Source organism: Aethalodelphis obliquidens, unplaced genomic scaffold (assembly GCF_003676395.1).
Source record: "Aethalodelphis obliquidens isolate GAN/ISIS:26980383/991018 unplaced genomic scaffold, ASM367639v1 scaffold6, whole genome shotgun sequence".
NCBI classification, from domain to species: domain Eukaryota; kingdom Metazoa; phylum Chordata; class Mammalia; order Artiodactyla; family Delphinidae; genus Aethalodelphis; species Aethalodelphis obliquidens.
Genome location: NW_020837950.1, coordinates 15086439 through 15109782, shown reverse-complemented (window position 1 = coordinate 15109782; position 23344 = coordinate 15086439). Strand labels below are relative to the sequence as shown.

The 23344-nt window shown below is 38.5% G+C and overlaps 1 protein-coding gene across 6 annotated transcripts in view; it reads right to left on the bottom strand.

Annotated features, from left to right (window-relative positions):
* Positions 1–2265: 2265 nt before the first annotated feature.
* Positions 2266–23344, bottom strand: part of ARAP2 (ArfGAP with RhoGAP domain, ankyrin repeat and PH domain 2) — a 196234-nt gene continuing 175155 nt past the window's right edge. For all 6 annotated transcript variants that reach the window (XM_027103193.1, XM_027103192.1, XM_027103194.1 and 3 more), the window contains 3 exons: positions 18711–18774; positions 12787–12921; positions 2266–2937 (listed from right to left, as the gene is read on the bottom strand). In XM_027103193.1, coding sequence (XP_026958994.1) covers positions 2578–2937; positions 12787–12921; positions 18711–18774 — 559 coding nt within the window. In that variant the 3' untranslated portion in view covers positions 2266–2577. The remainder of the gene's footprint in view (positions 2938–12786; positions 12922–18710; positions 18775–23344) is intronic.

The window sequence follows — 23344 nt, the reverse complement described above, 5'->3', positions numbered from 1 at the left end:
TTCCCATTGTCCAACATAATTTTCATGTCTCCTTATTTCATAAAACATAAATATCATTTACCAGAAATAATAGTTTATTTTAGATTTTTTCCTAAATACCATGATTTCTTGCTTTTTAAAGGAAGGCTCCCCAGCAGTGCCACCTATAAACTGACCAGCAGTTTCTCTCTTTAAAAAAATTCCAATCTATGTGGATTTAAAGAATAAATATCACACCCCCATGGTAAACTATTTTATCACCACCATATATAAGTGATCAGTATTTTTCAATGAAGAAATTCATAGCATCAAACAGTGTTATACTGCACTATGATTGGACTGACTGAAGTATGGGCCTCTGTATACAAATTCTGATAAGACACCTGAAAAACAGGGGGAAAAGGAAATGGAAACTTACACTGCATTGAAGAGACTGTGTGCAGAGGACCTCACATGGATGCCACTTGCACTGAGTGCAAGTGGAATAAAGCTAGGAATGAAGCTTGGCTACCTAAAATAATTTTGATCAAAATAATTTTGATCAAAACTCACCCGACCTAATAAAATTCTAAAGAAACTGACAAAAAGTGCTACCCCCTAATGTCACCTATAACTAGATAGTATTGTCTGTGAGGAAAATAACCAACTCAGTAGGTACTCTTTATGTGGAAACAAAAATAGAGGGCTTTGTCATTATTCATCAGGCACAGGGAGGAGACTGCTGCTTTATTAAAAAAAAAAAAAAAAAAAGACAAGGTTAAAAGTGAACTGGTAGCCCCCAGAAGTATAGTATCAATTGTTAATCTAAATCCTACCTCCAGGTGGCCATATGTTGTACACTTCCAGTAAATTCTGACTCAGTCTTACCTAATAAGAAATGAACATACAAAGAAAAACAATAAACCAACAATAAAACCCTGTGATGATGAATGTTGCTCATTCCAAAATGATAGTAAGGAACTCTAAATAAAAAAAAACAAAAATTGCTTGTACAAAGCAACAGTGCAAGTGTCATCCATGCCAGGTCCTGTGCACACAATCTCTTCAATGCAGTATAATTTTCCTCTCAGCAGCCACCTGCAAAGAACTGAAGTGTAGTGAAAGGATTTGCACTGCAGCTGATTCACTGACACTGTAAGGAAGAGTGGCCAGTGCCATTATTCGTGTTTAGTGGCTGAATACTAATCTTGGGAAATACTTAGTCACTAGACTTTTTTCTTAACAAGCAGTTTCTCATGAACAAGGTCTGGTCAACAGTGAACTAGAATGAATCTCAACCTGACCTCCTTGACTTTTAGGACATTTTTAACTCTGCCTCTCTTTTTTTTTTAAATGTCGGTTCATTGGTTTGTTTATTTATTTACTTTTGGCTGTGTTGGGTCTTCGTTTCTGTGCGAGGGCTTTCTCCAGTTGCGGCAAGCGGGGGCCACTCTTCATCACAGTGTGCGGACCTCTCACTATTGTGGCCTCTCTTGTTGCGGAGCACAGGCTCCAGATGCACAGGCTCAGTAGTTGTGGCTCACAGGCCCAGTTGCTCTGTGGCATGTGGGATTTGCACAGACCAGGGCTCGAACCCGTATCCCATGCATCAGTAGGCAGATTCTCAACCACTGCGCCACCAGGGAAGCCCCCTCTTTGCCTCTTTTAAAGTGTTGTTTGATAGGCAGCCACTAAAATAAATCCTCCCCCTTTTCAACTTACTTCCTTTTTTTCCCCTAAGGTTGGCCCTGTGTAAACCTAAAAACATATGGTAACTTTATATACAAGGTTTCTCAAAGTGCAAAATGTGTTACATATAATTTCATAGGCTTCATTTATACAGAGCATTCTATACAATACAGTACAGTTTGCGATTTCTGTTCATAAATTTACACCACTTAGACAACTACAGTTGACCCTTGAACAATGTGGGTTTGAACCGCCATGGGTCCACTTATACATGGACATCTTTTTTTTTTTTTTTTTTTTTTCGGTACGCGGGCCTCTCACTGTTGTGGCCTCTCCCGTTGCGGAGCACAGGCTCCGGACGCGCAGGCTCAGCGGCCATGGCTCACGGGCCCAGCCGCTCTGCGTCATGTGGAATCCTCCCAGACCGGGGCACGAACCCGTGTCCCCTGCATCGGCAGGCGGACTCTCAACCACTGCGCCACCAGGGAAGCCCCATGGACATCTTTTGATAGTGAATCCTACAGCACTACATGAGCCACAATTAGTTCAGTCCACAAATGCAGAGGAATTTTGTATACAGGGGACGGGTTTGACTACAAATTATGCATGGATTAACACACCAACCCTTGCCCATGTTGTTCAAGGGTCAACTGTACTTCAAAAGGTGGCCACTCAAAGTAACCCAATGCCTTCCTACACAAGGTTAATATAGCTGAACTGTACAGGCTTTGTTCAGAACAAAACAACACAGTGAATTTACACTTATATATACATACATAGTTTAAAATGCTCTTTAAATGGTTAAGGATAGCTAGACAAATCTCACCAACCATGAAATATATTTTGGTTTCTGGTTTGCACACATATATTGTACACAATATTTAAAAAAATAATTTGCAAGACAAGTCATTTTATTTATTTTTACACCATCTACTCAGGCTGTGACTCTTTTGGAAGGGTTCTTGCCCGCTGTAGAACCACACTAAGCTCTTCGATGACCTTTGGTGGTAACTTATTATTAGAGTCCAAAGTAGCTTTGCCATTCCTGTCCTCAGTCTTCCTCAATGTCTTTAGGCCTTTCTGGCCTTTCTGTTGCCCTTGAAGGACCTCAGCCTCTGTGTCCTCCAGACAGTTGAAACTCCAATGTTTTCTGGTTCGATTTCGAAGTTTCTCATCCTTGTGCTCCAGGCACTGGGCCACGATGGAGGCTCTCTCCCTTAAGGTGCCATCCCCAGGCTCTTGGTCATGCTTTGCACTGAGCCGTAGCCTTTCGAGTTCTGCTTTTGCACTCTAAAAATAAAACAAAACATCTCACAGGGAAGCAAGATCTGGAACACTTTTTTTAAAGAATACTCTGCACATAAAAGTTGATGCTTCTTGTATTAGAATTTATTTCTGTGATTTAGGTTCTAACATGACTTTGGTACAAGCAGCATGTCTGAATTTATAGACTGATCTTAGAGCTACAAAATCAACTGAAATGGAGATCATGGAAATTCATTTTAACAAGCATTTAGCATACCACTTCAAAGATGTCTTTCAAGTTAGTTATTCAAATTAACTCTCATTTCAAACTTGCCTCTTCCAATTCAGTGCCGCTTATATGTGTCACATATTCATGCATCTGTGATTCCTACAGTGTTATACCCAAAGGACAGAGGAAAAAGGGAGTCTCCATGGCCATGAGTCCAGGAAATGCTCTGTACTACAGATCCCTCTTTGAGAGTCACAATACATATTAGCATATTAAAGAAGCTAAGAAATATTACAGCAGAAAAATCTGACTTCTTTTTCTATTTTCTCTTCCCCAAATATTTGACTAGTGAAATCTTTTCCCCGCATAATACCCTATTAGAATCCCACAGAAATATATACCCATAGATATACTTAGGAAAATACTGAAAGGTATATATAGTTGTGTATTAAAACCCACTTTTGTATCAGTGGATTAAAGTACACATTCATTCAGTGAACTTTAAGTGCCTACAGGTACCAGAAATCCATTGAGACACAACTTGCATTGGGACAGAGGTGCACTTTCCTAACTAGCGTCCAGGGTGTCTTGTGACTGGGCAAGTACTGGCATCCAGAACTCTCATGAGATTCTCAAAGGTGACTACAGCCTCATCAAATGTAAGATAAAAGAATGAACAACAGAGAAGCAAGCATCTAGTGGATATGGAGCCACAGCAAAAGGCTACCCAAAAAATTGGGTCAGGGCAGGAAGGCATAGTCATTTTTCTTTTCACAAACAAGAATTGAAGGAATTTCTTCAATATTTCCCTAGTAAAAATTGAAAAGCACAGAAAGAAGAAATCCAAAGAAAATTTTTTTTATTATATTACAAATGTTTGAGAGAGAGAAGATGAAATAAAAGGGGTAGTATATAATATTAAGAATGGGACTATTTTGCAGATGGCAGAGTAGTAGGACGTGAGCTCACCCCTTCTTAGGAAAACACCAAAAATCACAACTAACTGCTGAACAACCATGAACCAAAAAAAAAAGCCAGAACCTACCAAAAAAGATACCCTACATCCAAAGACAAAGAAGAAGCCACATGAGATGGCAGGAGGGGCACAATTGTGATAAAATCAAATCCCATATCTGCCAGGTGGGTGACCCACAAAACTGGAAACTAATTATACCACAGAAGTTATCCCATAGGAGTGGAAGTCCTGAGCCTCACATGAGGCTTCCCAGCCTGGGGGTCTGGCAACAGGAGGAGAAGCCCCCAGAGAATCTGGCTTTGAAGGCCAGCAGAGTTTGATCACAGGAATTCCACAGGACTGGGGGAAAACAGAAACTCCACTCTTGGAGGGTACACACAAGGTCTCATGCACACCAGGACCCAGGGAAGAAAAAGGAATGAACTCATAAAAGACTGGGCCAGACCTACCTGCCAGTATTGGAGGGTCTTGGAGGCAGGGGGGAGGCTGTGGCTCACTGTGGGGGACAAAGACACTGGCAGCAGTAGTTCTCGGGAGTACTCATTGGTGTGAGCTTTCCTGGAGGCTGCCATTTCCTCCCCAAGACCTAGCCCCACTGGAGCCTGTAGGCTCCAGTGGTGGGACGCCTCAGGCCAAACAACCAATACAGCACCACCCATCAGCAGACAGACTGCTTAAAGTCTTCCTGAGCATGGCCCTGCCCACCAGAAGGACAAGACTTAGCTTCACCCACCATTGGGCAGGAACCAGTCCCTCCCACCAGGAAGCCTGCACAAGTCCCTTAGCCTCATCTACCAGAGGGCAGACAGCAGAAGCAAGAACTACAATCCTGCAGCCTGTGGAAATGAGATGGCAGAGGATTATTTCCCAGATGAAGGAACAAGATGAAACCCCAGAAGAACAACTAAGTGAAGCAGAGATAGGCAATCTACCAGAAAAAGAATTCAGAGTAATGATACTGCAAGATGATCCAAGATCTCAGGAAAAGAATGGAGGCACAGATTGAGAAGTTACAAGAAAAGTTTAACAAAGACCTAGAAGAACTAAAGAACAAACAGAGATGAACAACACAATAACTGAAATGAAAAATACACTAGAAGAAATCAATAGCTGAATAGCTGAGGCAGAAAAACGGATAAGTGAGCTGCAAGACAGAATGGTGGAAATCAATGCTGCAAAATAGAATAAAGAAAAAAGAATGAAAAGAAGTGAAAACAGTCTAAGAGACCTCTGGGACAACATTAAATGCCCCAACATTCACATTACAGGAGTCCTGGAAGGAGAAGAGAGAGAGACAAAGGATTTGACAAAATAATTGAAGAGATAATAGCTGAAAACCTCCCTACCATGGGAAAGGAAACAGTCACCCAAGTCCAGGAAGTACAGAGAGTCCCGGGCAGGATAACCCCAAAAACAACATGCCGAGACACATAGTAATCAAATTGACAAAAATTAAAGACAAAGAAAGAACATTAAAAGCAACAAGGGAAAAGAGACAAATAACATACAAGGGAACTCCCCTAAGGTTAACAGCTGATTTCTCAGCAGAAACTTTACAAGCCAGAAGGGAGTGGCACAATATATTTAAAGTGATGAAAGGGAAGAACCTACAACCAAGAATACTCTATCCAGCAAGGCACTCATTCACATTTGAGAGAGAAATCAAAAGCTTTACAGACAAGCAAAAGCTAAGAGAATTCAGCACCACCAGACCAGCTTTGCAACAAATGCTAACGGACTTCTCAAAGCAGAAAAGAAAGGGCCACAACTAGAAACAAGAAAATTACAAATGGAAAAGCTTTCTGGCAAAGGCAAACATACAGTAAAGGTAGGAAATCATCTGCACACAGATATGATTACCAAAACCAGCAACTGTGAGATGAGGAGAGCACAAATGCAGGATATTGGAAATGCATTTGAAATGAAAAGACCAGCAACTTAAAACAATCTTGTTTGTATATAGACTGCTATATCAAAACCTCATGGTAACTGCAAACTAAAAATCTACAATAGATACACTCAAAGAAAAAGGAATCCAAACACAACACTAAAGTTAGTCATCAATTCACAAGAGAACAAAAGAGGAAGGGAAGAAAAAAGAGCTGCAAAAACAAATCCAAAACAATTAACAAAATAGCAATAAGAACATATATATTGATAATTACCTTAAATCTAAATGGAATGAATGCTCCCACCAAAAACAGACTGGCTGAATGGATACAAAAACAAAACCCCTAGGACTTCCTTGGTGGCACAGTGGTTGAAAGTCTGCCTGCCGATGCAGGGGACACGGGTTCGTGCCCCAGTCCGGGAGGATCCCACATGCCGCAGAGTGGCTGGGCCCGTGAACCATGGCCACTGAGCCTGCGCGTCCGGAGCCTGTGCTCCGCAACGGGAGAGGCCACAACAGTGAGAGGCCCGCGTACCGCAAAAAACAAACAAACAAAAAACCCCTATATATATTCTGTCTACAAGAGATGCACTTCAGATCTAGGGACACATACAGACTGAAAGTGAGGGGATGCAAAAAGGTGTTCCATGCAAATGGAAATCAAAAGAAAGCTGGAATAGCAATACTCATATCAGACAAATAGGCTTTAGAATAAAGACTGTTACAAGAGACAAAGAAGGACACCACATAATGATCAAGGGATCAATTCAAGAAGAAGATACAACAATTGTAAATATATAAGAACCAATATAGGTGCCTCGACATATAGGGCAAATACTAACAGCCATATAAGGAGAAATCGACAGTAACCAATAATAGTGATTTTAACACCCCATTTTCATCAACGGACAGATCATCCAGACAAAAAAATCAGTAAGGAAAAACACTTTAAATGACACATTAGACCAGATGGACTTAATTTAGATTTATAGAGCATTCCATCCCAAAGCAGCAGAATACATATTCTTCTCACGTGCACACGGAACGTTCTCCAGGCCATGTGCTGGGCCATAAAGTGAGCCTCAGTAAATTTAAGAAAATTGAAATCATCAAGCATCTTTTCCGACCACAACAATATGAGATTAGAAATCAACTATAAGAAAAAAACCCATAAAAAACACAAACATGTGAAGGCTAAAAAATATGCTATTAAACAACCAATGGATCACTGAAGAAATCAAAGAGGAAATCAGAAGATACCCAGAGACAAATGAAAATGAAAGCACACTGATCCAAGACCTATGGATGCAGCAAAAGCAGTTCTAAGAGGGAAGTTTACAGCAATGTAATCTTACCTCAGGAAACAAGAAAAATTACAAATAAACAACCTAACCTTATGCTTAAAACAACTACAGAAAGAAGAAGAAAAACCCAAAGTTAGTAGAAGGAAAGAAATCATAAAGATCAGAGCAGAAGTAAATGAAATAGAAATGAAGAAAACAACAGAATATCAATGAAACTAAAAAGCTGGTTCTTTGAAAAAATAAAATTGATAAACCTTTAGCCACACTCATCAAGGAAAAAAGGGAGAGGGCTCAAATCAATAAAATCAGAAATGAAAAAAGAGAAGTTACAGAGACACCACAGAAATACAGAGGATCATAAGAAACCACTACAAACAACTATATGCTAATAAAGTGGAAAACCTGGAAGAAATGGACAAATTCTTAGAAAGGTACAATCTCCTAAGACTGAACCAGGAAGAAATAGAAAATATGAACAGATCAATCAGGAGTACTGATATTGAAACTGTGATTAAAAAACTCCCAACAAACAAAAGTCCAGGACCAGATGGCTTCACAGGTGAATTCTATCAAACATTTAGAGAAGAGCTAACACCTATCCTTCTGAAAGTGTTCCAAAAAACTGCAGAGGAAGGAACACTCCCAAACTCATTCTATGAGGCCATCATCACCCTGGTACCAAAACCTGACAAAGATACTACAAAAAATGAAAATTACAGGCCAATATAGCACTGATGAACATAGATGCAAAAATCCTCAACTAAATACTAGCAATCTGAATCCAACAATACATTAAAAGGATCATACACCATGATCAAGTGGGATTCATCCCAGGGATGCAAGGATTCTTCAGTGTCTGCAAATCAATCAGTGTGATACACCATATTAACAAATTGAAGAAGAAAAACCATATGATCACCTCAATACATGCAGAATAAGCTTTTGACAAAATTCAACATCCATTTATGATAATAACTCGCCAGAAAGTGTGCATAGAGGGAACATACCTCAACATAATAAAGACCATATATGACAAACCCAAAGCTAACATTATATCCAACAGTGAAAAGCTAAAAGCATTTCCTCTAAGGTCAGGGACAAGAGAAGGATTTTCAATTGTGCCACTTTTATTCAGCATAGCTTTGGAAGTCCTAGCCATGGCAATCAGAGAATAGAAAGAAAAAAAAGGAATGCAAATTGGAAAAGAAGAAGTAAAACTGTCACTGTTTGCAGATGATGTGATACTATGCATAGAAAATCCTAAAGATGCTACCAGAAAACTACTAGAGCTCATCAATGAATTCGGTAAAGTTGCAGGATACAAAATTATTACACAGAAATCTGTTGCATTTCTACACACTAACTATGAAAGATAGAAAGAGAAATTAAAGAAACAATCTCATTTACCATCTCATCAAAAAGAATAAAATACCTAGGAATAAACCCACCTAAGGACGCAGAAGACTTGTACTCTGAAAACTATAAGACACTGATGAAAGAAATCGAAGATGACACAAACAGATGGAGAGATATACCATATTCTTGCATTGTAAGAATCCACATTGTCAGAATGACCATACTTCCCAAAGCACTGCTATCTTTAAAATAGATAACCAACAAGGTCCTCCTGGATAGAACAGGGAACCCTGCTCAATATTCTGTAATAACCTAATGGGAAAAGAATTTGAAAAAGAATAGATACATGTATATGTATAACTGAATCACTTTGCTGTACACCTGAAACTAACACAACATTGTTAATCAACTATACTCCAATATAAAATAAAAATTTTTTAAAATACTATTTTGAAAAAAAAAAGAATGAAACTGAGTAGCATAAACAGTGCTGTAACTAAGGATGTCTAATATAATGTTTAAAGGGCAACACCTCACCTCTTTATTTTTCTCTATAGTGCTCATCACTTTCTAATATATATACTAGACAAGCTACTTATATCTCTTGTGATTATCTGAATGCCCTGCTAGAAAGTTAATGCAATGCAAAGATTCTTTTGTTTGATTTGTTCATTGACGTGCAAACCTATCACAGTGCCAGCACACAGGAAGTGGTCAATAAATATTTTCTGAATAGGAAATGAAGAAAGCTTAAAAAAATTCAGATGTTTAATATTCTGTTCTATTTTCCTAAATTTCAGCAGATCAGGACATGAAATTTTGTAAGTCAAATTCAAGCTGAATAAAAACATTTTAATCAACATAAATTATAAATAATTTTGCAATTTAGAATTTTCTGATAAGCTCATGATTATACATCTCAGATAAGTATTTATTCTCTAAAACTGACAGGAAGAAATATTTAGTTATTTAGTATCTAGTTGAATTCCAAAGTTTAATTAGAATATGTTTAAGAGAGATAGTAGTAATAGTTGCACAACCATGTGAATGTAATTAATGTACTATGCACTTAAAATGGTTAAAATGGAAAATTTATATGTATTTTATCACAGTACAAAAAAAATGAGAGATTAGTAAAAATTATGGCTATTTAGCATAGGAATGTGACTGGGAGTTTATAAATATGAATCTTACTAAAAAGTTTCACGTGACATCTATTACGGAAAATCAAGGATCAATATAGAGTGGTTTTATATATTATACAGTTCTCATTACTTTTCAGTTATCAGCAGAAAGACTTTGGGACGCTCTTAGATGCAGAATTTAGAGGCCAAATATTCATACATGTAATGCTGAAATTTCAAGTAAAACTATGATATTAGCCTAAATGACATAACCTTATACAAAGGCGGGGAGGCATGATGAAGTGAACTGGTAGAAATCAAGAGATGGTAGTGAGTGCTTTGCATGAACAATATGGTGTGTGGAGTGCCTTTGCATGTTGTGGGGAAAGAAAGCCAAGGCATCAGTACTGTGGAAAGAAGGGCATCATTTATGTGCTGCACTATCCTTAAGGTCTTAATAATTTAAAAAGAAAGACTGATAAGGTATGAAATTTAGGAGAGTAAAAGGTAGGCTGGTCCAGACGATGCCAGTTTGTGTCAGAGGGCATTTAGAGAAAACTGTTTGTTTAAATGGAAATGAGGATCTGAAATGGAGTGTGTCTCCCAGCAGAGAGAACACCCCCCCTATGAAGTAAGGGCTTTTATTATCCCTAGGAGCTTACAGATAAAAGCTGAGCACAATGAACACGATGAAGTAGGTACCTAAGTGGAAGTAGGAGGGCCGTAGGTAGCATATAGCTTGTACATTCTTATGCACTATTTGCCTCTTCATGTATGATTTCCTTTGTCAACAACTTACTTCCTCTGGCTTATTCACTAGCTCACTACTAATTTACTCAATAAATTTTGGAAGTCACTTCCTCCAGGAAGCCTTCCCTGCCTGGAGGAGGTATTCTCATACAAGTTTCTACTGAACCTCATGAAAGCAAGACAGCTCATGGAATGGGAAGTCACCAAATTCACCAATCTGTCAACAATTTGTTTGAAAAGCAACGCTTCTTGAATATATCTGTTGATATGACTATATATATATATATATATATATATATATATATATATATATTTTTTTTTTTTTTTTTTTTTGTGGTACGTGGGCCTCTCACTGTTGTGGCCTCTCCCATTGTGGAGCACAGGCTCCTGACACACAGGCTCAGCGGCCATGGCTCACGGGCCCAGCCGCTCTGTGGCATGTGGGATCCTCCCGGACCAGGGCACAAACCCATGTCCCCTGAATTGGCAGGCGGACTCTCAACCACTGTGCCACCAGGGAAGCCTGATATTACTATATTTTTTTCTTATGAATCTACTCTTAGTAATACTTTGTCATTTTATTAATATATTTTCTTATGTATTTACATAAATCTAATTCAATAACAAATATTTTATTGGTTCATATGAAAACTTGCAATTCTGTCCTTTTTAAGAATTAAATTTTAAAATTTGTTGAATTACCACATTTACTAAATTTACAAAAAAGCTTGGTTTAGTTTACTAACAAATTTTCTAGCAATTAGTATTTCACAAAATTGCTTTTTAAGCCTTTAACGATTTTGTTACAGTTTTTGTACAGTTTTCTGGTCTGAAGTATGCTAAAAAATAATTGTCTCTGAAATTCTGGATTTGGGATTAAGTAAGAAATTATTATATATTCAATCATCACCTCAGTTCTGTACTGGATACTGGTTAATGTATTTTGATCCTAATAATTTATTTTTTTGCTTTGCTCCGTAATCAATCCTGAGGCACTGTCAGGAGAAGCTGGAGTCACAGTAGGACATATCTACTCCCTATGTTTCTGTGTTCCCTAATCTGGGTTCTTGGGAAACATGACTCTTAAAATTTTAAGATTCCAGATTAGCTGAGGAATCCATAGTTCTGCAAAGCAGTTTATTAGGAAGAAAAACCCGTAAGCGCAGAATGGCAGGAGGGACAAGCTCCTGAGTTCTTACTGTCTTATTCCTCCTTTTGATCACAGCAGCGCATAAGGACTGAACAGGCAACAAAGGGAATAAACCATTATTTCAAAGCTTTTATCTTCTGGAGAAGAAGCGTATTACAGTGAGATAAATGTTCAAGGAAAGACAGTCATGGAAAAACATTTTTAAAAAATCTGATCACTAAATTAAAATGGCTTTTGTCTTTCAAAAGTTATTCCTGTTACACCTGAAACTAACACAACATTGTAAATCAACTATACTCCAGTAAAATTAAAAAAAAAAAAAAAAGTTATTCCTGTTTGGAAAGCAAGGAACTCACACAGCTTAATGGCCAAACCTAGGCTCCAAGAAGAAATAACAGTAGCTTTTACATGCTTTTCTTTTTGCTTTGAGGGACTCATTTAAGGCCTTGAAATGCACATTAGTTGCAAATTGTCTAATGAGTTTTGAGTGCAAACAGCCTATGTCTTTTTCCTGAATCAAGACTGATGCTACTTATGGTCACCCTGCCCTTCAAGGTGAGAAGGAAAGCACACAGTTTTCATGAAAGATGCCAAATCTTCTTTATTGATGCTCAGGGGTCATCTTGCAGTTCCTTATATTAACTGAGACACCCCATCGGTTCCCAGCCTCTGAAATTTGATTGTGTTACTGGAAAGTCTAACTACCATGGCTCCAGACATTCTGCCATGGGCTCATTCTAAGGAGGTTAGAAGTGAACTTGTAAGGCTAATTTGAGACTGTGATTTTTATCACCAGAACTTCTATATACATATTTAACATTCTTGGCCACTTTAGGAATAAAAACAAAAAGTGGTATTGTACATATTTAATTGAGTGGTCAATGACATTATTAAAATTGATCATTTAAGAGAAGTTAATAAAATATAAAACTTCAGAGAGTGGCATAGGGTTATTCATAAAGTTTTCTTGATGGATGTTATTTTTACTGTGCTTTTCAAAGTGCTTATTACTGTGCTTTGAAACCAATGAAGTAATTAATGCATTTAATCACATTAAGACATAAGAAAACAAATGCTATGATTAATATAAAAACAAATAAAATCCTAACCTTACCTCAATCTCTCTCCAGGCTTGGGTTGCATTTTTCTCATGCTGGATGGGAATTAGAGGCAAACCTCCAATTTTGGGAGTTTTGGTTATAGAACGTTTTCGTTCCTTTCCAGCTGGTGGCCATATATCACTTTCATGCTGTGGAAACAAAATTTCTTGCTGTGGGTGTGTGATTTTATTATGTGGTACACCAAATTATATAGTCACTTGGCTCCTTTCTCATATATCCAAGTCAGATGATCTGCTTTCCATGAGAAGGCTGTTTGTAATTATGATGTTCACTCTGATGGTGGTACCGCGTGAGGATGTAAAACTCTTAAGTGAACTGAGCTTTGAGGTCTCAGTTCAATTTCTAAACGTCAAATACATGTCTTCTGTACTACTTATCCAACCAAAAGGGGAAAAATATTTAAGGAAACTGGCAAATCTCTTTGTGGAAGAAAATTAATATACGTGTCTACATTTTTAGGCCCTGTAATCAAAGCAATTGTACATTCATTTTCCCTTACCACCAAAGATAACTTTAGTGTCAAAATAATTTGACATTATATATACCCCAAGTCAACCTAAGGCATGGCTATTGGAAAAATTATCTTTATTTTATGACCTTTTGAAAAATGTTATTTTCATCTAATTGAATTCCAAAGAAACATTACCTTGTACACAGACATTTATACTGAAAATCATTGTACAACAGAGAGTGGCACACATTTGTTCTCAAACTATTGACTACATATTCTGGGCACTGAGCAATTATAGATATGACTGGAGAAAAGGTAATTTTGCAAAGGAGAGAAATATCCATAGTTTAAAAATATAAGCTCTTGGATGATAAATCCTTAAGATATGCATATAAAAGAAAAATCTTTAAAGAATTTTTCTATTCTTCAGGGTAGATTAACTTTTCAGAAGTTGGGAAAAACAAATTGATTTTCAGACAACAACCTGTGAAAGAAATACAGAATACCAACTACACACAATGAGACGTTTACAGATGTTATGATGAAATGAAAACCATTTGGTAAACTATATAGCTAAATGCCTACTCATTTTTTTCCTCTAAAGAATGAACAGATTCTTATTCTTATGGTCCTATTATTACTAGATTTAGTGCATAGGCATCAGATCTACCCTTGGATTTCAGTGAAGTGCTTACTTTGGTTCAGCAAATCTACAATGGTAAATTATACAATATTTCAATCAGAGAGAAAGTTACAAGCTTCATATTATTATTTTTATGTCCTGGTCTTAAATTTGGTAAAAAAAACTTTGATATTACATAATTGGGATGTTCCCAACATGTAAAGCTGGGAGAATACTGGCTGGGAAGGAATTAGGTAATCCTATGAATTATGCCTACATTTTTACTCACTGATGTATAATATATGTGTTAAACGGTATTTTGAGGAATCTAAGAGCAAATGTAGTTTTCAAACACATTTTTTTTTCTGACATGATATACAATGCTGTGAATACCAGCTAATTAGTTCTCACTGGATTGATCCAAGAGGTATTTTTCCCAATAACAGAAATCTTTAGATCTAAGTAATATGTTCTGATAACCTTTATAGTTATGCATAAGTGACTTCAAAAGTCATACTGCATGGAGCATATAGCTGAGGATCATACTCTCATTATTATAATCAGTGATCACATCCCCAAATCTTCATTTCTGCATCCCACTTTTTCAAATTTTCCCCCCACATCTTTACTGAGGTATAATTGACAAAACTGTAAGATATTTAAAGTGTACAACGTGATGATTTGATACATGCATACATTGTGAAAGGATTCCCCCCATCGAGTTAATCAGCATATCTATCATCTCACATATTTAACCTTTCTGGGTTTCTTTTGGTAAGAACATTTAAGTTCTACTCTCTTAGCAAATTTAAATTATATAATACAGTATTATGAACTATAGTCACCATGTCATCTATTAGATCCTCAGACCTTATTCATCTTATATCTGAAAGTATGTACCCTTTTACCAGCCTCTCACTATTTCCCCCACAGCCCCTGGCAACCAACTGTTCCATTCTGTTTCTATGAGTTTGATTTTTATATGGAATACCATGCAGTAATTGTCTTTGTCTGGCTTAATTCACTTAGCAAAATGCCCTCCAGGTTCATCCATGTTGTCCCAAATGACAGATTTCCTTTTTTAGGGCTGAACAATATTCCATTGTATACATGTTTGTATATATGTATGTGTGTGTATATACACACACACTACACACATCTTCTTTATCCATTCATCCATCGATAGACACTTAAGGTTGTTTCCATACCTTGCCTATGGTGAATAATCCTGCAGTAAACATGGTTCTGCCTCTCACTTTCTGACCTTGACATCTTTCCAGGTAACCTAGTTTAGTTTCATTAACCCTAAATATTCTTTAGACTCCTTGAGATCTTCAGTCCATTCTCCACCACCATTCTACTTTTCACATTTTTTCCCACTTCCTTCACAGTCTGGCTTAGATTTCATGGTCAATCAGTATACTCACCTCCTTATAAATAAGATCAAGTCCTGTGCTGCTTCTCCTTTGATCACACTTGCCTGGCAAAGCCCCAAGCCTAGTTAAACCCAATTATACTTACTCCATGGGTGCCTCCAAATTGATGGAGGGGAAATAAAAAATAGAAAATCAATCTGGAGATGCATCTCACTTTAAATTTACCCTTAAATTTCAAGTGAGCACTTAGCCTTCCCTTCATATTCTAATATAGTACAACTGGCTCCCTCACTCTCTGAAGGTATTATCTCATCTTTTATTCTGCCCCTACACTTCTAATATCCACCCCTGACTCACATGTGGTGACGTCACTGATTTAATTGAAAAATTATTAGTAATCATCCAATGATTTCATTTTCCCACCATGAAATGTACCAGTCTCTCTGCATCTATAGCCATATAAACAAGGCTCCCTTCTCTTCCAATAAGTATTTACTCTGATTATAAATAACTCTGCCCCAATCATATCTATAATCACTCAGTGGGCCAGAATATATAGTCAATAATATGAGAAAAAGTGTGCCCCACACTCTGTTGTACAATGATTTTTTTTCACAATGCTGAACACATGCACTTGCTCACATTGCTTCCTGTTGGCTCAGGGCCTCTGCTGGTTTAATATTCTATCCTCTAATTCCTTGATAGAATTCTCTACATGTATCACCTGGTTTTCCTCCTTCCTCCAAGCTTCTTATTTCTTTTGGTCAATTTTTCACTTCTGTTTGACCTTTAACGTTTGTAATGTCCTAGGGCTTATTTGTCTGTCTTCTTTTTCTCTGTCTTTCCCTATAGCCTCCCCTCTCCAATTTTGTGTTCTAATTCTCTCTCATTCATACAGTCTCTCTCTCATCTCACCCTATCCTCCAATGGCCTTTCAATGCAATCCAAATGCTGACTTCCACAAAATTTACATTTCGGCCCCAAACTTTTGCCTGAGTTTTTGATCTATACACCTAAACTGCTACTCATCATATCCCCTTGTATGTCTAACAGGCATCTCAAATTTCATGTGGCCAAAACAGAACTCTCAATTTTCTTCTGCATCTCTGATAATGTCACCTACACTCATCAGCTGCCCAAGGCCAAACAAACAACTTGGACTCTTCCTTGATTTCTACTCCTCAAACTGCTATAGCTGATCAATCTGTAAGCTTTACTGCCTCTACCTTCAAATACTCCTGGATCTGAATATGTCTTACCAGACCCACTGTTACCACCCTAGTCTGAGCTGCCATCTTCTTCCACAGAGCTGTTCTTCCTGCTTCCATCTTTGACCTTCTACAGTGCAGTTCAACAAAGGAACCAAAATTATTATTTTCCAGTAATATAAGCTGATTATATCTTTCCCTTGTTTCCCACTGAAACTCCTAAACTGGGACTACATCATCTGTCCCCTGCCTTCCTTATCTCTTACATCCTGTCTCAGATAGGCCTTCATGATAGTCATGGAATAAGTCAAGATTACAACATGTCAGGACCTTGCTGACCCCTAACGCTGCCCTGGAATGCTCTGCCTGTCCTGCATACCTGGCTCCCTCATTTCAGACAGGTCTCAGCACACCTTTCAGATACTCAGAAAGGTATTCCCTGAGAATCTTTCTCAATTAATGTCCTCCTTATATCAGTCACACTGGCTTTCCTTTCCCTAGCTTATTTTATTTATTGTTTTATCACACTAATATCTATTTGAAATTTTATCAGATTATCCTCTATACTATTTTAGAAATACTAATTGAGCATGTACTTTGTAAGACGTATTGGGTTCTGTGATGAAGATATATAATTAGTTCTAATAAGACTGACAAGGTCCTTCCTCTCATGGAGTTTACATTTTAGTAGGAAAGACAGACATAAACCTAAAGACACAAATGCTTTTTAATTAGTATGACAGTGTTGAAGTAAAGAATGCTAAGGGTTCCTACAGCCTGAAGGTCTAATTGGTCTGAAGGTCAGGGAAGGTTTCTCTGAGAATGTGACATGTAAGCCGAAGACTTTTGAGGCAGGGGTAAGGATGGGGATGGATATTAGAAAAGTATTCAGGGCACCAGAAAGAACGCATTGTAAGGGGCACTCACTGTTGGATTTTGTGTGTGTGTGTGTGTATGTGTATGTATGTATTAACGTATATATTAATGTTTGCTATTTTCCTGTCTCTTTCCCTATGGCGGTGAACCATTAAATCCTCAAATCCAAAAGGACCTTAATGTTTACCTTAATCCTAAGAAGTGGAATGAACTTAAGAAATCTAATTGGGCTGAGTCTCTGGGGCCAACACAATGAGGGACAGGTGAGTCAGGAAGAAATAACTTGGTGGTAAGAGCAACCTCTGCTTCCTGGCTATTTACACCTTAATTTTCAACTATAGAGTCTACTGACTTCAGTTATAAAAATGAAAACAATTTAGTTGTGCCATAACCAGACACTGTAACAGTTTTAGACTCTATAGTTCCAATCTTACTCATACTTCAAGCCTACTCTTTTTACAGTAGGACTTGAATATCTGGATTTTTAAACAGTCACAAAAAAGAAGCAAAGTCTCTAAAATGTTAGCCACTGGTCTTTTTCTGAAAATGCATTCCCAGGTAGTAATAGTAGAATCGGGCTGAGAAAAGCAGTGTTTATTAACCACTGGGAAGGTTAATAAGTTACATGAACAGAGAAAATGGTTTTCAAAACAAATAAGGACAAGATTTGGGGGTGAATTAACTTCTCACCTGTAAGAGAAACAGGGAAGCACATCCTCAGTAATAAACAGTGGCAACTTAATTGTTACCAGTGAATTTCAATGCTCTTGTGGGGAAGCGTTGCTGGGAATTCGGCCAGACAAGGTTGGGGAAGAAACCAGTCCTATTAATGGGTCTATTTAACCCGTCACTGAAAGAGTGAGTGCTCCAATAGGGAGGAGACTAATTGGGGAATTGAGTATAGACGTTGGCCTCTGGTGCCTCTGTGTTAAACCACTAACTAAATGTATGGTCCTAAGCAAATCATGGAGCCTTTGGTAACCTTTGTTCCCTCATCTATAAGCAGTGCCATGCAATTTGTTGCAAGGAATACATGAGTTAACTCTTTTGAAGTATCTAGCACACAATATGTATTTAAAGAAATGTACGTTCCTGTCCTTGTTTCTGGAAAAAGCAGGAAGCTGTGGGGAGAACAAGAAGGAAAAGAGCACATTTTCTAAACAAAGATTAATGTGGGACTGGAAAAAAAAAAACAAAAACGCAACAAAGAGTAGACTCTCTTTCAAAGAGTAATGGGTAAATCTGGGTTCTCATATATTTAAAAAAACATGAATGAGAAAATAAAAATAAAACTCATTAAAAATTCTTTGAAAACTACTACCCTATTAACATTTGCTATAAACAGTTGTTATACTTTACTGGCTAGTTGAAACAGATACAATACCTGGGCGATAAAGATGTTGGCCATCCACTCCATCTGAGTTTGTGAACTATCACAACACAGGTGCCTGCAAAACAATGTTTATAAAATATAATATTGAAAAAGACAGTGGAATTCTCTAGTGTATTTATTTGGCGAGTAAGTAATCAGAAACCTCTTGGGGTTTCCCCTCTTAATGACATTAATGTCATCAAAATGGGAGTATTTCAATACAAGTTGCTTCAGGCTTCTGTTAAGTGTACAGTATCAAAACAGTATAAATATGCTAGTTTAACCAAAATATAGCCAAAGGCTTTGGTAACTGCTGAAAAAATGATTGGTGGTATTTTTGGAAAGGCAGAAAGGTCAATGTCATTTGCTTTCTTAGGTACGTGACTGTATAACATCTTTTTCCCCAGAAACTCTGAGCCTAAGAAGAAAAAGTTTGTGCACATAAGAGCAGATTTTTGAAAAAGGCTTAATCAGCCACCTTCATTATGATTATAAACATTATACCCACAAGGCTCATGAAAAATGAACTAAATGAAAAACCACTGCATGTTCAATAACACTGATTCAGTAACCTTTTATTGAAAACCTACACAAAACAGAGATGTTGCCCTCTAGGTTCACATCATCTATTAGGGGAGCCAGGAATATAAACAAATAAATTATAAGACAGTGAGAAAAAGAGAAAGTAAAGTTGAACACAAACATGAAAAGAAAGGGAGCTTCAAGATGGTGGAAGAGTAAGACATGGAGACCACCTTCCTCCCCACAAATACATCAGAAATACATCTACATAAGGAACAACTCCTACAGAACACCTACTGAACTCTGGCAGAAGACCTCAGATGTCCTAAAAGGCAAACTCCCCACATGCCTGGGTAGGGCAAAAGAAAAAAGAAAAAACAGAGACAAAAGAATAGGGACAGAACCTGCACCAGTGGGAGGGAGCTGTGAAGGAGGAAAGATTTCCACACACTAGAAGCCCCTTCGCGGGTGGAGACTGTGGGTGGCGGAGCGGGCAAGTTTCGGAGCCACGGAAGAGAGCACAGTAATGGGTGCGGAGGGCAAAGTGGAGAGATTCCTGCATGGAGGATCGGTGCCGACCAGCACTCACCAGCCCAAGAGGCTTGTCTGCTCACCTGCCGGGACAGGTGGCTGCTGGGAGCTGAGGCTCGGGCTTCCATCGGATCCCAGGGAGAGGAATGGGGTTGGCTGCGTGAACACAGCCTGAAGGGGGCTAGTGCGCCACAGCTAGCTGGGAGCGAGTCCGGGAAAAAGTCTGGAACTGCCTAAGAGGCAAGAGACTTTTTCTTGCCTCTTTGTTTCCTGGTGCGCGAGGAGAGGGGATTAAGAGTGTGGCTTAAAGGAGCTCCAGAGACGGGCGCAAGCTGTGGATATCAGCGTGGACCCCAGAGATGAGCATGAGACACTAAGGATGCTGCTGAAGCCACCAAGGAGCCTGTGTGCAAGCACAGGTCACTATCCATACCTCCCCTCCCGGAATCCTGTGCAGCCTGCCACTGCCAGGGTCCCGTGATACAGGGACAACTTCCCCGGGAGGACACACAGTGCACCTCAGGCTGGTGCAACATCACAACAGTCTCTGCCACTGCAGGCTTGCCCCGAAATCCGTACCCCTCACTCCCCCAGGCCTGAGTGAGCCAGAGCCCCCAAATAAGCTGCTCCTTTAATCCCGTCCTGAGCGAAGAACAGACGCCCTCAGTGACCTACATGCAGAGGCGAGGCCAAATCCAAAGCTGAACCCCAGGAGCTGTGCAAACAAAGAAGAGAAAGGGAAATCTCTCCCAGCAGCCTCAGGAGCAGAGGATTAAATCTCCACAGTCAACTTGATGTACCCTGCATCTGTGGAATACCTGAATAGACAAAGAATCATCCCAAACTGAGGATATTGACTTCAGGAGCAACGACATATATATTTTTTTCCCTGTTTCTCTTTTTGTGAGTGTGTATTTGTATACTTCTGTGTGTGATTTTGTCTCTATAGCTTTGCTTTTACCATTTGTCCTAGGGTGCTGTCTGTCCATTTTTTTTGTTTTTTAGTTTTCAGCACTTGTTATCATTGGTGGATATCATTTTTGGTTTGTTGCTCTCTTCTTTCTTTCTTTTTATTACTTAAAATTTTTTTAAAATTATTATTTAATAATTTATTTTATTTTAATTTATTTTATTTTATCTTCTTTGTTTCTTTTTTTTCTCCCTTTTATTCTGAGCCGTGCAGATGACAGGCTCTTGGTGCTCCAGCCAGACATAAGGGCTGTGCCTCTGAGGTGGGAGAGCCAAGTTCAGGACACTGGTCCACAAGAGACCTCCTAGCTCCACATAATATCAAATGGCGAAAATCTCCCAGAGATCTCCATCTCAACACCAAGACCCAGCTCCACTCAACGACCAGCAAGTTACAGTGCTGGACAGCCTATGCCAAACAACTTGCAAGACAGGAACACAACCCTACCCATTAGCAGAGAGGATGCCTAAAATCATAATAAGGCCACAGAAACCCCAAAACACACCACCAGATGTGGACCTGCCCACCAGAAAGACAAGATCCAGCCTCATCCACCAGAACACAGGCACTAGTCCCCTGCACCTGGAAGCCTACACAACCCACTGAACCAACCTTAGCCACCGGGGACAGACACCAAAAACAACAGGAACTACAAACCTGCAGCCTGCGAAAAGGAGACCCCAAACACAGTAAGTTAAGCAAAATGAGAAGACAGAGAAACACACAGCAGATGAAGGAGCAAGGTAAAAACCCACCAGACCTAACAAATGAAGAGGAAATAGGCAGTCTACCTGAAAAAGAATTCAGAATAATGATAGTAAAGATGATCCAAAATCTTGGAAATAGAATGGAGAAAATACAAGAAATGTTTAACAAGGACCTAGAAGAATGAAAGAGCAAACAAACAGTGATGAAGAACACAATACATGAAATTAAAAATTCTCTAGAAGGCATCATTAGCAGAATAACTAAGGCAGAAAAACGGATAAGTGACCTGGAACATAAAATAGTGGAAATTACTACAGAGCAGAATAAAGAAAAAATAATGAAAAGATTGAAGACATTCTCAGAGACCTCTGGGACAATATTAAACGCACCAACATTTGAATTATAGGGGTCCCAGAAGAAGAAGAGAAAAAGAAAGAGACTGAGAAAATATTTGAAGAGATTATAGTTGAAAACTTCCCTAATATGGGAAAGGAAATAGGTAATCAAGTCCAGGAAGCACAGAGAGACCCATATAGGATAAGTCCAAGGAGAAATATGCTAAGACACATATTAATCAAACTATCAAAAAATTAAATACAAAGAAAAAGTATTGAAGGCAGCAAGGGAATAACAACAAATAACACACAAGGGAATCCCCATAAGGTTAACAGCTGATCTTTCAGCAGAAACTCTGCAAGCCAGAGGGAGTAGAAGGACATATTGAAAGTGATGAAGGAGAAAAACCTACAACCAAGATTACTCTACCCAGCAAGTATCTCATTCAGATTTTGTTGTTGTTGTTGTGGTACGCGGGCCTCTCACTGTTGTGGCCTCTCCTGTTGCACAGCACAGGCTCCGGACATGCAGGCTCAGCGGCCATGGCTCATGGGCGCAGCCGCTCCATGGCATGTGGGATCTTCCCGGACCGGGGCATGAACCCGTGTCCCCTGCATCGGCAGGCGGACTCCCAACCACTGCGCAACCAGGGAAGCCCTCATTCAGATTTGATGGAGAAATTAAAACCTTTACAGACAAGCAAAAGCTAAGAGAACTCAGGACCACCAAACCAGCTTTACAACAAATGCTAAAGGAACTTCTCTAGGCAGGAAACAAAAGAGAAGGAAAAGACCTACAATAACAAACCCAAAACAATTAAGAAAATGGGAATAGGAACATACATGTCGATAATTACCTTAATGTAGATGGATTAAATGCTCAAACCAAAAGACACAGACTGGCTGAATGGATACAAAAACAAGACCCATATATATGCTGTCTACAAGAGACTCACTTCAGACTTAGGAACATATACATACTGAAAGTGAGGGGATGGAAAAAGATATTTCATGCAAATGTAAATCAGAAGAAAGTTGGAGTAGCAATTCTCATATCTACAAAATAGCCTTGAAAACAAAGAGTATTACAAGAGACAAAGAAGGACACTACATAATGATTAAGGGATAAATCCAAGAAGAAGATATAACAATTGAAAATATTTATGAACCCAATACAGGAGCACCCCAATACATAAGGCCAATACTAACAGCCATAAAAGGGGAAATCAACATTAACACAATCATAGTAGGGGACTTTAACACCCCACTTTTACCAATGGACAGATCATCCAAAATGAAAATAAATAAGGGAACACAAGCTTTAAGTGATACATTAAACAAGATGGACTTAATTGATATTTATAGGACAATCCATCCAAAAACAACAGAATACATTCTTCTCAAGTGCTCATGGAACATTCTCCAGGATAGATCATATCTTGGGTCACAAATCAAGCCATGGTAAATTTAAGAATACTGAAATCATATCAAGTATCTTTTCCGACCACAACAGCTATGAGACTAGATATCAATTACAGGAAAAAAATCTGTAAAAAATACAAACACATGGAGGCTAAACA